Source organism: Passer domesticus, chromosome 1 (genome assembly GCF_036417665.1).
Source record: "Passer domesticus isolate bPasDom1 chromosome 1, bPasDom1.hap1, whole genome shotgun sequence".
Lineage (NCBI taxonomy): Eukaryota > Metazoa > Chordata > Aves > Passeriformes > Passeridae > Passer > Passer domesticus.
The window spans coordinates 45292654-45309010 of record NC_087474.1 but is presented as its reverse complement, the minus strand read 5'-3'; the positions used below and the strand labels follow the sequence as shown (position 1 = coordinate 45309010).

At 36.5% G+C, this 16357-nt stretch overlaps 1 protein-coding gene across 9 annotated transcripts in view; it reads right to left on the bottom strand.

The window, feature by feature from the left end:
• Window positions 1-16357, bottom strand: part of BBS9 (Bardet-Biedl syndrome 9) — a 286276-nt gene that overhangs the window by 252922 nt on the left and 16997 nt on the right. For all 9 annotated transcript variants that reach the window (XM_064417632.1, XM_064417641.1, XM_064417658.1 and 6 more), the window contains one exon: window positions 2743-2917. In XM_064417632.1, coding sequence (XP_064273702.1) covers window positions 2743-2917 — 175 coding nt within the window. The remainder of the gene's footprint in view (window positions 1-2742; window positions 2918-16357) is intronic.

Sequence of the window (16357 nt, the reverse complement as noted above, 5' to 3'; positions counted from 1 at the left end):
CTAAAATAGCAGTACATATTTTTCTTAATTGTCAAAGTTGGAGATTTAAAATGATGACAACAATATTCTTCACATTTCATGAACAATATTGTGGTACAAAAGAAGGACAAGGTGTAATGGCCATATATTAAAACCCAAGAAGTTCCACCTCAACACGAGGAAAAACTTCTTTACATTGAGGGAGGCAGAGCAGTGGAACAGGCTGACCAGGGAGTCATGGAGTCAACCTCTCTGGAGACAGTCATAGCCTAACAGGATATTCCTGTGTCACCTGCTTGAGGTGGCCCTGTCTTGACAGGGGGCTTGCACTAGATGATCTCCAGAGGTCCCTTCCAAACCTAACTAACCAGTGATTCTCTATTTGCTACTGAAGAATTTTAGTTTCTAAAATTGTTTTACTGACAAAGGTAAACTAAGTACTTACAGTAAGAAATCTAATTGTTTAAGGTGAATGCCATGACCTATATAATAATACTGAGAGAGCTGCTTTTAGTACAACTAGGATGTCTTTAACTGCCCTCTTGTCTGAATGAATTTACTTCCCTTTTTCAGTTTAAGACATTTATTGGAGAAGTTGCAGATTCACAAAATCACCGAATAAGCTGAGTTGGAAAAGAGCCAGAAGGATCCTGACCTAACAAAATTTTCTCTTCACTACAGTTTACTGATAGTCTTGGAAAGCACAGTAATATTTTAATAACTAATCAGAGACCTAATACGGATGTTTTACATCAAATAGCAATACATATTGATATTCACGTACCAGCTAATGAAAAAAAACTCAAGCCACAGATGACCAACACAAACTTTCAATTCAGCTGTCACATCAAACATGTAAGAGGCATTTTGCTTTTAGATCTTGAAAGAATTCAGGATAAACACAGTAAAAATTGCTATCAAATGAAGCCATTGGTCTGTTAGAGCTATAAGGAGATGGATAATTTGAAGTTTGGCAACTTGTTCTGCTAAAAGCACTGGGTAGAACTGTTGTATTTTTTATTCAATACCATAAAATAACCTCTTCTCTCCTTAGTATATCTATTTCCTTCACTTTAAAAGAATTACTTAACTCTGTTCTAATGTCCTAATACTTCAGACACACACTAGAGATTAGTTCCATTAGTGTCTTAACATTTGACACTAAAGACCAATAACCAAGTGAAAAATTCCTTTACAACTATATCCCTACAGTAAGGATGGCACACTTTTGATTTAGTAACAGACTGATGAATAATTGTAGTCAGATCTTTTGTAAGGTCAAGAATCTGAACATAATTTAAACCTGTGAGATGTTCATTTTAAAGGAAAAAATGTTTCTTTATTCCTTGAAAACATTCATAGATTATATTATAATTTTATTCTAATATTGTATTTGAATTTAAATTCTAAATTCTTAGGAAAGTTATGAATTTTCTATTAAATTACTTTTACTTGCAACATGTATATCTTGTCCAGTTTTAAGAAAACAATACATGATACCTATAATCTGATTAATCTTAAGCAGCAAAATAAAAAGAATATTGCTTGAGAACTATAGGTGACAGAACAGGGTAGTGTGACAAAGCATTGGATTAGATTCCCAAGGCATTACTTATAAAAAAGGGCATTCTTATTTTCTTCAATATGTATGATTACCTCTGAAAAATTCCTTAAGGTACTTGCCCATTCCTTCAGCTTCATGAGATTCCTCTGAATGGCCGCCCTATCTAACCCTTTTATATTATCCACTCCCAAAAATTAGATATTGTCTTTGATTTTCAGGAGATGCATTGTCCTTTTATCTAAGATGAAAATGTTAAAGAAATACTGGCCCCAGTATCATCATCATTCATCTTTGGCTGCTGGTTAGAACTGTGAACAACTATTGCTCTGTGAGACTGACAGCTCTGACACTTTTTCATCCATTTTAGGGGGTGTGGATTTTTGCCATCACAGGTAGTAGCTCTGCCTCAAACACCACCCCACCCCAACTTACTGCTAGGGATAGAAATTCTATTACCCTAACATTAGTCCTCTGTGAGAAGAAGGGTCTGAAACAGGGAAAACATCTTGTTTGAGAAAGGCTTCACAGCAAACATCCAACTCAATGTTCCACTGCTCAAGCATCCATCTGACTCAAAACAGATGTATACTTGATAAACTCTCAAGATGATGGTTGCATCAGAGAGCTCCATGGATTCAAGCTGCTCCTCCACAGTAAACACAAATGCTCCCTTGTTTGTCCATCAAAATCTTTCTTATTATCTATTAGATTTGTGTCTGGATGGCCTTATAATACATAGACCCTCTGCTTGGAGGAAGTGGAAATGTCTTGTGCAGTCTTCAGTTTCCATATTGTGCTATTTTTCTGAATGTTGAACCCATAAACTTAATATGGTCACAAACTAAATCAGCTCACAACAGTTTCATCCATGTTCCAGTGCTGAAAGAACAGGCTAGACTGAACTGAAGCAAGGAAAATACCTGGCACTTGGGAGCAACAGAGCCTTGATAAACCAGTAGACTTACTACCTTTATAAAAATAAAATAGTACCATAAAGTCTTCAGGACTCACAGCACACTTTCTTCTATGACTGTACTGAGACAGTCATCACTCGGCAACACATAACATCTTTCCTGCAACTACTTGCTTTTGGATACTCCAGTAAAGGCATTAACAATTAAACAAGATTATTTTCAATGTCTTTTCCTAGTAAATGATACCACCAAAGTACACTATAATTACTGAACATAAACACATACTTGTAACTCTCAACCTGCTGACAAGAAGACACTGTGATGAAAGAGTCTGTGCGAGAGCTGTAAGCCAAAGGACCAGGCAGAAGAAAACCAGGTAAAAACCGGCCAAAAGCGTAACTTTCTTGTTCAAACAACATGAGCATTCCATCCATGGACTGTATGCAGATCAAATCTCGACCTAAGGGAAGCAACAGAAAGAAACACAAAGGAAAGAAAACATTATTTGTGTTGTTTTAATACTAAAACTGTGAGTAAATTAAAATTGTACTCATAAGGAATGCTAACAAAAGTAAATTTTCATTTACGGGAGTATTTACTACGAGGAAAAACACTAAATATTCCAACCTCAATAACAGCTTACTTTCTAAGATAAACAAAGTAGATTGTGGGGGGGAATAACATTCAGACTACATTTAAAAAAAAACAGCAAGATACTTAATTTCAAAACAACATTCCTAAGGATATAACTATTACAATTTCAGTTTAAAGAAGTGTTTCAATATTCCCAAAACACCAAATTATTCTGGTCCCTAAATGCTTCCATACCTTACAAGTAGTCATAACAACTGTGGTTTAAAATAACCAATTCTATTCTTTCAAGTCTACTTAAGCAACATAACAGAAAGTCCCACAAATATGTATTGTTGTGAAAATAATACAATGGTAATGTCTTCCATGTTTTATATTCACATTTTCTATCTTTAAGAAAAGAAAAAAAAAAAAAAAAGAAGTCCAACTGTATTACCAGCAAGTCTAAAAAATATTAAATTTTAAAAATACAGCTTGAAGTAAATTACTTCAAGCCTCATGCATTATTCAGTAGCCATAAGACACGACATAAGACATGGCTTGTCATGCCTAAAGTACACCAATCTAAATTCAAAGTCTCACTGGGAAGATTTCTTAGATCAGAAGCTGATGATGCAGTTTGCACTTCATATGCAAGAGTAACAGCTCGTATATACATGTATATAATACAAACAGTATTTTTTAGCCATTCAAAGAGAGCTATACCATTTGGACTAACACTTTGTGAAGCTGATAGATGCATCTCTCCTGAATTCATAGATAAGCTCTTACCTTGCAAACACTACATTAAATATTCAAATGTCTATTGTCTATTCACCTCTATTGAAATACTCTATTTTGTCTAAGGAATGATTCTGTATGCAGGAACAACCCAAATAAATTCTGTTCACCTAGTTCCACCCTCAATCTTTTAATACGTATTCTAACATAGGAAGGTGAAGCAAAATAAAAATAGACTACAACTTCATTCCAAAAAGGTAACAAAAGTCAAAGAAATATTCAATATCTGAAATGAAACAAATGCACAGTGCAAAACACTGTTCATCTCCACTGTGATTCTTCACAGAAACTTTAACTACTTAAACATAAATAGTCTAAAAGGCCAGAAAGCAGATTGTGTTATTTGTCCTTGTGATTTAATTACACAATAAAAATTTAGCTTAGGGTAAAAACTGGGAGGGGGAGGGGGAGGGGGAGGAGGGGGTGGGGCAGGTGGTGAAGAAGTAAGATAAAGCAGCAGGGTCCTTCCCACTTCCTTCATCTCTTTTTTAGATTTTTCCATTTTCTAAAAAGATCTACCATCCTTTTGTTCCAGATTCTGCATATAATTAATCACATACCATAAGCCCTGTTACAAATAACAAACATGATAAGGACATTTGAAAGCGCAATTCAGATTGCTCATTTGGTTGAGGCAAAGTTGAATCTTTCAGTCTTTAGTGAAAAGACAGGAGCAAGACAAACTCTTCTCTGTCATCATGTCTCTGGCATCCACTTACAGGACTAAAGTAAACAGTAACAAACTGCATCATATGAAATTCTATCTGAACATAGGTTGGAGGGTTTCTTTGTTGGTTATTTGGGGGGGGTTGTTTTGGGGTTTTTGGTTGTTTTGGTTTTTTACGGTGAAGGTCATCAAACACTACAGCCCATTTTCCAGAAAGGTTGCAAACTCTTCTCCCATAGGCATACAGAAAATACAACAGAACATAATCCTGAGCAACTTCTAGCCAAATCTGCTCAGGAAGTGGGATTGGACTAGATGATGTCAAAAGAAGAATCATTCAAATCAGACATTCAAAGAAGTAATTCTGTCTTTTATCTCTGAACTACTCCAAGGCATCTACAGTAGATTTCTGTCCCTCTAAGCTGTGAAATTTCACAGGATTTAGTCCTATCACATGCTCCTGACCAGAAAAGACTAGGAACCAGCAGAGAATATTAAGCAGTTTGTACTGGTATGCTATCAATGTTAGTGATACCCACCTTCTACTTCCCAACAGCTGCTGACATTATTATCACACTGCTGATGCAGTCTAGAAAGGGTACAAGTGAGCCAGCTGTATAAAATAATTACTAACCTATAAAAGTTCCCTTAGAAACTAGTATAAACACTGACATCTAGTAAAAGGTGCTAGCCCACTGTTGCCACCACACTCTCTCAGATATGGTTATTTTGAAGCATAGTCACTGGCTACTACAAATAACTAGTGGCATTTTTGTTTGATGTGCAAGAAAACAGTGCTTAATAACCCAGGTGTCTGCGTGACCACAGTCCTTCTACCTCCGCTACCTCAAAATCACATATGTTCACATTCAGCATCAGGTACATCACTGTAAACCCTCTCAGTAGCCAACTGTTTGGTTCCACTTCTATTTTACACTTTCTCAAGAATGCAACTCTCTAAGTCTGGGTATAGAGAATCTTCAAATCCCCTTCCAAAGTCTCTATGAATTCTCCTACCATCAGTAGTGTGCTACAGACGAAATCTGCAGCTGTCCAACAGCCTTATTTCCTGAACTTTAACTTTCAATATCTAACTTGAGGTGAACATCCTGGCACCTGTAAGCTGAAGACAAATTGATTACAGATAGCAGCTTGAAATTTATATTTTGAAGGGCACAGTGGTAGAACACACTTATACTTTGGGGTTTTTTAAGGATGCCTGCTTTTCATCTTTTCTTACACAGAAAGATATAAAGTCAGGGGGAAAAAACAAGAATGAAAAATTAAAAGTGAAAATAAAACAATTTAAGTCACAGGAAAAAGTATGTTATGTATGTTCCATTTTTTACCAAATTGCTATTACATTTTGAAAAGTTCTAAACATTGCTTGATATAGATGTAAAAGACATTTATTGCAAAGTGAATGCCCTTACTACCATAGAAATCTTACCTATTTTGTAATAGAATTAAATTTCAGGTACCCCTGGTTATACCAATAGTAGTGAGAAAATTGTCTTAGACAACTGCTGACCAAAATCTTTAGAGTTTAAGCTTGTCTAAAATATACAATTAAGTTGTTAATTTCTATTCTTCTGATGAAAACTATAGCAGATACAATTGATATGAAGTGATAACCTAGTAGACATATTGCAATTCAAATAACAGAAAAAAGTAAAAGTCATTACAAACATTGACGTAACTGTAAGTAACAAATACTAATAGCTTCTGTTCTTGCCTACATTATAAACATCAATCTTCTTACCAATTCCATAACATCATGGAAGTGATGAAGTGAAGCACTACCGCACTTCCTGCAATATATATGAAGCGACACGTCGCACGAAACATGGAAGCATTCATCTTTAGCGTGCATAACCAAAATCACACACAAACATCATTGTTAAAACCTCTCCTGTTTACACAGTAGTGACACAATTGAATATGACATGACATAATATGACAAGTCTTTAGAGCAATGATCTGCAAGCACACTGTAGTACTGAAGTGTACTGTCTAAATAAACAGAGGCACGAGACTGAATCAGCAATCACTCTTTTGGCTTTTAAAAGCACAGCAGCACTTATTAATATACCCACCACTTTTTTAATCATAATTGTGTTGTTCCTACTCGCTAATTTTCAAATTTGGATTTTAACTAGCTTGCACTAGTGCTTCAAACTCCAGTTATCCAAACTATTACATGTAAAGCATAATTAAAGAAAATTAAATTGTGTATGAACTCTTATTTCCCACTTTTCATAGGTCAACTTATTTCCTTCAGCCATTTGTTTTTAATGTGTGTCTAGTAAATGGAGCTGTTTCGTTTCAATTTGAGAAATGCAGTCCTCCAAACACTCAACCAGAAATGTCCGTTTCAAAAAAGCTTATTGCAGCCAGTTGGCCTTGCCAGTGACACTTTTATAAAGTGAGAATATAAACCACAGTGTTTTCTGCATATCAGATGGAATCACTTAGTGTATTCTACATAGTTTCAGCAGCTTGTATCTCAAGAGGAATGTCCCTTAGCCGAAAGTGCCACTTTTAAGAACAAGACTAGCTACTGTTGTTTGTAGTTTTATTATTAAAAATATATTCAGGATATGAATATATTTGAATCACACTTTTAAGCCACAATGTATTTTTAGAGCTAATGCAAAGACAAAATGAGAGGCAGGTGGTAGTTGTTTGAAATAAGCTTCTAATTAAAGCTATTTTGGGGCTGAAGTTTTTTTGCATGTTAATGATTTCCTGTACTCTGAGGTTCCCCTCTGGCACGAAATCATTTTCATAGAATGTACATTATGTAATCACAAGGCCTGAGCACCACGTGAAATCAGGCAATGAAAACTGCAGTGGGATAAATTGGAAATCAGAAAAAACTTCTTGAAACTACAGAGTTTAGAAAGATGTCAGCAGAGAAAACTTACCTGCCTTCAATGGTAATCAAATGCCCCACTAAAAAAGCCTCATGTGGAAGGAAGCATCAATTAAATAAAATTAAAATATAAACTGGCATTTACAACACACTCAGGAGCCTAAGATCCCTTTAATGATACATGGGAAATGCTTTCCTCATATGATAAAAAAGTGATCAGTGAAGCAATGCACATAAACTACATTCTCACACACAGGAAGACAAGTTCCTGTCCTGACTTGAAACAAGCAAGTATGTTTTCCTTTTCCTTCATCATTGAAATTTGGCCCTGAAATTTCTCACAGCACAGGGAACACAGACTATTCCAGTTCAAGCCCATTTTGGAAAACTTGCTGCTGAGTGTAGCTCTTTTAGTAAAACAGATCTGGGGCAATTGTGAGAAAAGAACTTCAGGGATCAGATCTGACAAATGGAAAAACTATTTGAAAACAACTTGAGCAGTTCTTCAAACAATGTATGCCTAGTAAAAGGCAAGTCTTGCATTACCTCCCTAACCCAGTACATGAAGCACGTGTCAGTGTACATTCAGAAAGAACTCTGAATTTAGCAGCTTGGAGGTCTGGTGGCTGCTCCTTGCATAACTGCAGAAAGGCTCAAAGTTCAGGGCTTCAGCTGTGGCCATTCATCCTAGGCCAGAGGATGTGACTGCAAATACCCTGAACACAAGCAAAGAGGAAAATTGCCCTGCATCGCTCAGTGCTAATGCAAGTACCCCTCCCAACTGATGCACAAAGTGTACACACATTCCAGCTGACACTGACTGGGTGCTTTGCTACTAGAATTGAAAAATCACTCCAATGAGTAGAAAATAAAAATAGGGTAGTGGATAGGAAGAGAAGAACTTTAGGAGAAACTAAGATAAGTGTTTAAAGAAAACATTAAGCCCTTATTCTATTGATTTTAGCTTGAATTACTTCTCAAACCATTCTGGATATTAAAGCATTGCAGTGAAACATATTCATAAGTCCCAACACAAGAGATGTTCTCTCTGTAAAAGCCCTCTCTGTAAGGAGCCTCTCTGGTCAAGTCATAGTAAAGCATGGAGTCAGAGCTGCCACAAGAAAAAAAAGTCATTGCCTCTCTCACCTGTCATAGTGTACTCTAATCTCTTGGAAATTTCTGCCTGCCATAAAACATAAGGAGGATTTCAGATGGAAAGAGACTATTGAACTATTGAAGTATCTCCAAAGGCCAATCAGCCCTCACTCACACAATTAATCCCTTAGAGACTTGTGAGGTACTCCTTTGTTCTTGATTCAAGTCTTACAACTGAAGATGACATAGTTACATTTGTTTCTTGGGAATTATACCTTTAAACCTCATATTAACTTGAGGTGGTGGAAGGACCCTTAGGAAAAACAACAGTATGGTTCAAAGGAGTAGGTTAGACCAGCATGCAGTGTAAAAATCCCAAAGTATCACAGCTGCAATGTCCAACATACTAGAATTCCTACTGAAAGAAACATAGTATTTGGCACTGTGTACACATGACAGATAAAGTCTCTTCCCTGAAACAGACTGTAGTACAAAAATTTGTTTATTATAACCTCCATATTAAGCGAAAAAAAATTTCTACAATTAAAAGTTAATGTTTCCACCTAGTGCAAGAAATACTCTCAGTAAAAATGTTCAAGCAGCTGTGAAAGTTACTTTGAGCAGTAACTCAAAGTTGTTCTCCTTTTTAATGCAGAAGATTACAGATAGCATAAATAGAAGATGTCTTGAAAATGGCTGTATGCATGAATGTAGCCTGAATAATTACAATTCATGAAGAGATGGTAAAATTCTTCTCCTTAAATCCTTTTTCTTGCCAAAACTTGTTCAGTAACTACTTTTCAAGCCCTAGTTTTTCAGCTGCAGAAATCTTCTTAAGAGCCTTGCATTCATACAGGCATTACAACACTGGCATACACTTTTTCTAAAACAAGTAGGAGAAATTCCAGTCTGTGAACCTTTCTGCTCTCATCTAAAGTTATACACCTATCATACGTTATAGAAATATTACAGAATAACTTATTGAACTAGCAAATCTCCCAAAAACAAGTACTGTCACCAGTTGCCCTTCAAAATCAATAACATTTGACTGAATAGTTCAGGCACATGGATGTTTTTAGTGAATCATAAATCAACAGCAGACCTTTCACCAAGTTAAGCTGAAGTTGAATACATGCACTGTTTTTCAATATTTTTGGTACTTTTAAAAGTTATCAGTAAGATCTTAAGTCACCACCATCAAATACATCTATCAACTTTAAAATTCCGTTTAAAACAGACCTGAAAACTACAATGAAACAGAACTACATGATCCCACTGTAAAACGCAGTGAAATTCCCTATCTTTTCTCCTGCTTCTCCTTTGATAGTCTCCTTATAGACTAAGAAGCTTCATGACTGCTAAGCACTTCCCAAAGCACTTTGATATATGAAGCTCTGTCTCAGGGAGGATGAGTGAGTCAAGAGCTTATGGGTTAGGATTAAAGGGCAAACTATTAAGGGTGACACTGTTGTGGGTCTGCCTGGGGAGAAGGAGGAAGCAGATGAGGTCTTATACAGACAGCTGAAAGTAGTCTCCCAGTCACAGGCCCTGGTTGTCATGGAGGATTTTAACCACCTGAACATCTGCTGGAGGAACCACACAGTAAGGCATAAACAACCCAGGAGGTTCTTGGAAAGCACTGACAATAACTTTTTGGCACTGGTGGTGAAAGAACCTACTAGGAAAGGTGTGCTGCTGGACCTTTACTAACAAACACAGAATGCATGGTTAGAGATGGGAAGGTTGGGGGCAGCCTGGGCTACAGAGACCATGAGATCATTAGCGTACTGTGAGGAAGAAGCAGGCCAGTGAGTAGGATCACAACACTAGACTTCAGGAGAGCTAATTTGGCTTCTTCAGGGACCTTCTTGAAGAATCCCAGGGGAATGTGCCCTAGAGGGACAAGGGGTCCAAGACAGCTGGTCCAAGCAGTTCTGTGGAGAAGGACCTGGGGGAAACAGCAAGATGTCCATGAGCCAGCAGTGTGCCATTGTGGCCAAAAATGCCAATGGTATCCTGGGATGCATTAGGAAGAGCATTGCCAGCAGGCTGAGGGACATGATCCTGCCCCTCTACTCAGCCCTGGTAAGGCCACATCTGGAGTACTGTGTCCAGCTCCAGGATCCCCAGTAAAAGAGAGACATGGAGCCCCTGCAGCAGGTCCAGGGGACACCAAAAAGGATGACCTCAAAGATGAGGATGAGGGAGCTGAGCCTGTTTAGCTTCAGAAAGATGACTGAGAGCAGCCCTTATCAACTTATAAGAGCAAGTATCTGAAGGGAGAGTGTCAAGACGATGGACTGAGACTCTTCCCAGTGGTGCCAAGAACTAGGATGAGAAGCACTGGGCAGAAATTGATTTACACAGGAAGTTCCACCTGAACATGAGGAAAAACTTCTTCACTGTGAGGCTGTGGCTAAGCACTGGACCAGTCTGCCCAGAGGGATTGTGGAGTCTCCCTCTCTGGAAATATTCAAAAGCCATCTGGAAACAACCCCAAGTAACGTGCTCTAGGAACAAGCAGGGTTTGTGAACTAAGCAGGGTTTGTGAACTAAGATGACCTCCAACTAGTAACTTCCAACTTTACCCCTTCTGTGTGATTATTTACTAATTTTTTGAGCTAAAGAATTGTTAAAAATATGTGCTGAAAAATGATCTCCTGAATAACTGCATTCACATCAAAAGAACTCAGTGAGAATATTTATAACAAAGTCAGATGGTTATTATTACTCAGAAGCTTACAGCACAAAAGTGAGGGTTTACTGTACAGAATATTAGATGAAAGTCCCATATAGCTTCAAGAAGTTTCAAGTATGCCCTAAAAAATAGAAATAAACAGCTTGACAATTTGCTAAAAACACCAAGGAAACAGCCACTTTTCACATTCAAGGCATTTGTCTATATATATCCTAGGCTAGTAACCAACATACAGAAAAGCTTAACTCTTACTTTGTGGTCAAATGAGTCAGTGAATTACATCTCTATCAAAAAAAATCACCATCATATTAGTTTCCTTCCTGGCAATCTCAGAGAAGACATCACAGGAACAATTTGTTATCCTGTATTTTTAGACTGTTGGAAACACACTGAGAACACTCAAATGAGGAGTTGGCTGTAAAGGGGCTGATTGCTGATGGGGGCCAGGCTGGGCATCAGTCAGTGGGTGGTGAGAAACTGTACTGTGCATTATTTTTCTTGGGTTTTATTTCTCTCTTCATTTTATTACTATAATCATTACTACCATACTTTGTTTAAAATTTTGAACTGTTCTTGTCTCAACCCACAGGTTTTACCTTTTTCTGATTCTCTTCCCCAGTCCACCAGGGTGAAGCAGGAGAAAGTGAGTGAGCAGTTGCGTGGTACTTAGGGACTAAGCTACCACAATTATGTAGTAGAGTGATTTTTGATAGGAATGATTTGCACCAAAATAAAATTAGTATAAAGCATTATAGCTTGTACAAGACACATTTCAACCCTCTGGGAAAAGCAACTAACAAGGATTTGGTGACTCACCAAATAAACTCCTATAGCTTGGAGGCTTTTTTTGTAATGGAGTAATCATTGATGACCACTGGAAAAATAAACAAAAGCTACATACACACACTTCTGAAAGACCCTTTGAGAAGACAAAATAGACTAAATAATTAGAAACTAAAACTTTATTCTTTTGGAGGAAAAAATATGGGGCAGCAAACAAATCTTACAGACAAACACATTCACATGAAAAGCTGGAACATTTAAATAAGAAAGTACATATGTAAATAAAAAAAGCTGTACATAGGTTTGAAGTAACAGAAAATTCATCATGCCAAACTATTTATCAGACAGGGTAATAACATATACTGCATTTCTAAACTTTAGAGACAGGATCTCTAAACTGAAATAAAACATCTGATGTGATCTCAGACAATTGACTCACAGGAAACCAGAGAATGGCAGGCAACAGCACTAAGAAGAAGAGTCTGGAGATTAGAGTAAGACGATGAATTAAAATGAGTCAACAATATGTCATCAAAGAGACAAAAGACAGATTGGGTCATTATTAATATACATATGCTATTAAAAACATATGAGGTAATTATTGTTCTGCCTTTGCACTCACTGACTCCTGGCAGAAGCACTGCAGAAGCCATAACCCCATATGTAAGATACAAAACATTTTATTCTACCAGTGCACAGTCACTGCACACTTTTGGGTACCATACCTCAACAAGGGAAATTAGACAAAGTGTCATACAGAATTCACCAAAGTTTTGAAAAACAACTCTTTCACGTACATATACAACTGCTCTCAAAGTGATATATTTCTACAATTGATTTTACTTCATTTAAATTATAGTTCTTTTCTTAAACAAATTGCTGATTAGGAGATTTATCTAGGAATTCATAATTGAGGCAAAGTTCTGGCCAACTGAAGGCAATGAGACCTTTTATTTCAGTTAGACTGTGATCATTAGGCTACAATCATTACTGTTAAGAAGAGGAAATGGATGGTAAAAGATTCAGAGAACATTTTCCTTGATTATTTTTCCATTCACTTCTTCAATTTAGAGAAGAAGTTCTAACTCAATTATTAATAGGGAAAAATAAAACCAAAACAAAACACTAACAGATTGCCAAAGTTGAGTGAGAAACCACTTAGAAGCAATCATCACCAGATCTATTCCATGAAAAAATTTCAAAGCCCAAACCTTTCCAAAAATCTGTCCTTATGCAGAAGCAATTTAAAAGGAAGGCAACAGTTAAATATCCTGCTCCTTAACCAAACTAGCCAATAAATCAAAGTCTGAATTTATACTGCTCCAGTGTTTAAACATAGTCATAAGAATCATTTAACCTTACAGCATAAAACTCAGCTGATAATTTTTTTTCTGACTAACACCTAATAAAATTTATTCTTGCAGAATTGTAGAAAAGTGAAACACAGTCTACCCTCCTCACAAAGTTTCCTGTTATAAGGTCACATGGTTTATGCATATGTTGTATTTCATTATTTTAAAAATTCCTCCATGTAGCACTCTCTCTGTTGTAACACTCAAATATATTTTGCCTCCAGGCCAGTGCTATAGTAAAAGTAAAATGAATTCAAGGCCATTTGCTGAGAAAAAAGATAGGCTCAAGGTATTTTCACACTTTTCTGCTTGTAACATTTTCATGCCAAAGCCGTATTTTCCTTTTTCCTTCCCTTTGCTATTGTTTTATTATCTGCTTTTACTAGTAGAGTATCCCTGAAACAACTTCAAATAAATCTGAACTACTCTGGAAGCTGAATTAAGGCATTAAGGTTTCAGACGAAAATGCAAATTTCAAAGCCTGTGCTTGTTAGGGGGATCCAATACTAAATCATTTATCAACTCATTTGAAGAGTTACAGAAAACTGTGGTTAATTCACTTATTATTTAACTATTAGATAATGCAAGTGTGTGGAATCACACACAGCAGTAACAGTGCTTTTGCAGTGAAAAACCAATATCAGTAAGCAAACGCTATTCAAAAATAATTCAGCAGTTATGAAAGCAAAAGTTATTAAACTATGATTTCTGCCTGTCACAAAATAAAATCTGTATTCTATTCAAGAGCAACTCAACAGATTGTGTCCCCCACTGGTGAGATTTCAATATGCTAGTTTTTTCGTTCTTAAGAAAATAAAAAAAATTTTAAAATTGAAAATTTTTTTTAATTTAAAAATGAAAAAGAAAACTGGAAGCATTCAGAATGTTTATACACCCACCTGAATGTACTACTTTCACCCTGAGGAACAACCACAGAACTCAATCCTCACCTGGGAAAGGGCATCCTCCTACTAGAGCATGTGATCATTCACACACTTCCTAAACACTTCAGAGAGCAGATCAGGAAACCTGCACTTCATTCACCAGGCCTCAAAGCAGAGAACTTTAGTATTCACTCCTTACACGCTGATGTTTGTTCATATATGAGCTACTATCCTGCCCAGCATTCAGTCTAATGCACAACTGACCACAGGAAATTTATGAGATAATCTGTAAAGCTGCCTAAGTTTCAAGGAACAGTGGCTTTGTTTTTACTTTAAAGCCCTTCTCTACTCTTCACATTACTTCAGCAGAAATTTATTGCATATACTTTCCTCCAACATAAGTCACATCTGACTCAAGACAAACAAGGCAAAGAATGAAATTGTGGCTTGATCTGCAAACTTTTTCAAAGAACTAATAAAGGCACTTTTCTTCCACTATAAAAAGCATAATACCATCATTTCTTATAAGCAGGCTCCACACCAGTAAATCTCTTTTTAAGAACAGTCAGGCACAAGAAGTACATTGACTGCTTCTCAAGATGTAGAAGGACTTAAGCTAACAGTATAAAGTGGGTAAGCCCTAACACATCCAACAGAAAAAGGTAAAGTAGGGGTAAGATTCATTTTCCAAACTACTATCTTCTTTCTCAGATATCTCTACAGGCAGGAAAACACACCATGTCTAAATACCTTCAATATGGCATGACAAAGTCAAGGCACAGGTCAGAGTCTATTCTGTATGTTGTAGGTACAAAATTAAGGTAACTTCAGCACTAATTATCTAAACATCATGTTAGGAAAATATTATTTAAATTAATTATGAAGTAATATGAATTTATTTGCACTGAGTCAAAAATTAGTTTTGCTTAATGCCCATTCCCTGCAAATCTTTTACTGTGCCAATATGAAAATTCATTACATTCTTAAGCAGCTGATAATTATCTCAACTATGTGATTATGCATATATAAGGAGTTTTAATATTTTCACATGAAAATAGCTTACTACTACTATTTCATACAACTAATGTCAACAATGGTAAATTGATTAACCAAAATTCTGCACAGATAGAACAGATCCAATTCATCATTATTTTAATTAAAATAACTAGGCCTACATGATTTTGTTGTAACCATAAAAAATAAAATATGGGAATTATATAAAATTATGACCAAATTATATCAATCACAAAATACTGGCTCAAAATTCAATCACTACCTAGCTACCAAAAAAAAAACCCTTCTCACTGTTTTTCACTTAACATTGTTTTAATTTTAGTAATACTAAATAATATATGGAATATTGCTTAATAAAACTTGACTATTTCTAGATTAATACCAGATTTATGCCTTAGAAAATTAACTGGAGGGACACTGCATGATAAAGAAGAATAAGAAAAGAAATTCTCAACTAAAACACTATATCCAGTTCACTTGCTTCACTCCATTCATATCTTTTAAAAATGGAAAATCATGCTACTTATTTATCAGAAGCTTTCAATCAGCAGTGACTTCCAATCAGCAAAAAAAAATTCCATCACTTAGGGTTTACGAGCCAAGTACAACAATTATTTACAGGGACAAACTTGTAGAACAGCATGCTGTTACATGGCAAGGGGTAAAGGTTTTAATAAAAAAACGTTGATTTAGATTAGACATAAGGAACAACTTTTTTAACAAGGAACAGGTTGTGCATTAAACTGGTGGATGCATCGCATCATCTCTGGAAATATTCAGAATCAGACCGCACAGGTCTCAGAGCAACCTGGTCTAGCTGATGATGTCACTTCTCATTGCAGGGACCCACTAAGTAAGGTTGTCCAGGGGCCCATCCAACCTAACCTTGAAAAATCCCAGGAATGGGACGCCTCTCCTCTTTCAGTATAAAACCATTCCCATTTGTCCCATCGCTATTTGCCCTTGTAAAAAGTCACACTCCCTCTTCTCTGTAAGACCCTTTCAAATACTGTAAGGCCACAACAAGCTCTCACTAGAGCCTTTTCTCCTGACTGAAAAATCCCAGCTGTCTCAGTCTGTCTTTGGAGAAGAGATGTTCCATCCCTCTGATTGTTGTTCTGGACCTTCTCTGTACCTGCTCCAACAGTTCCATACCTTCCC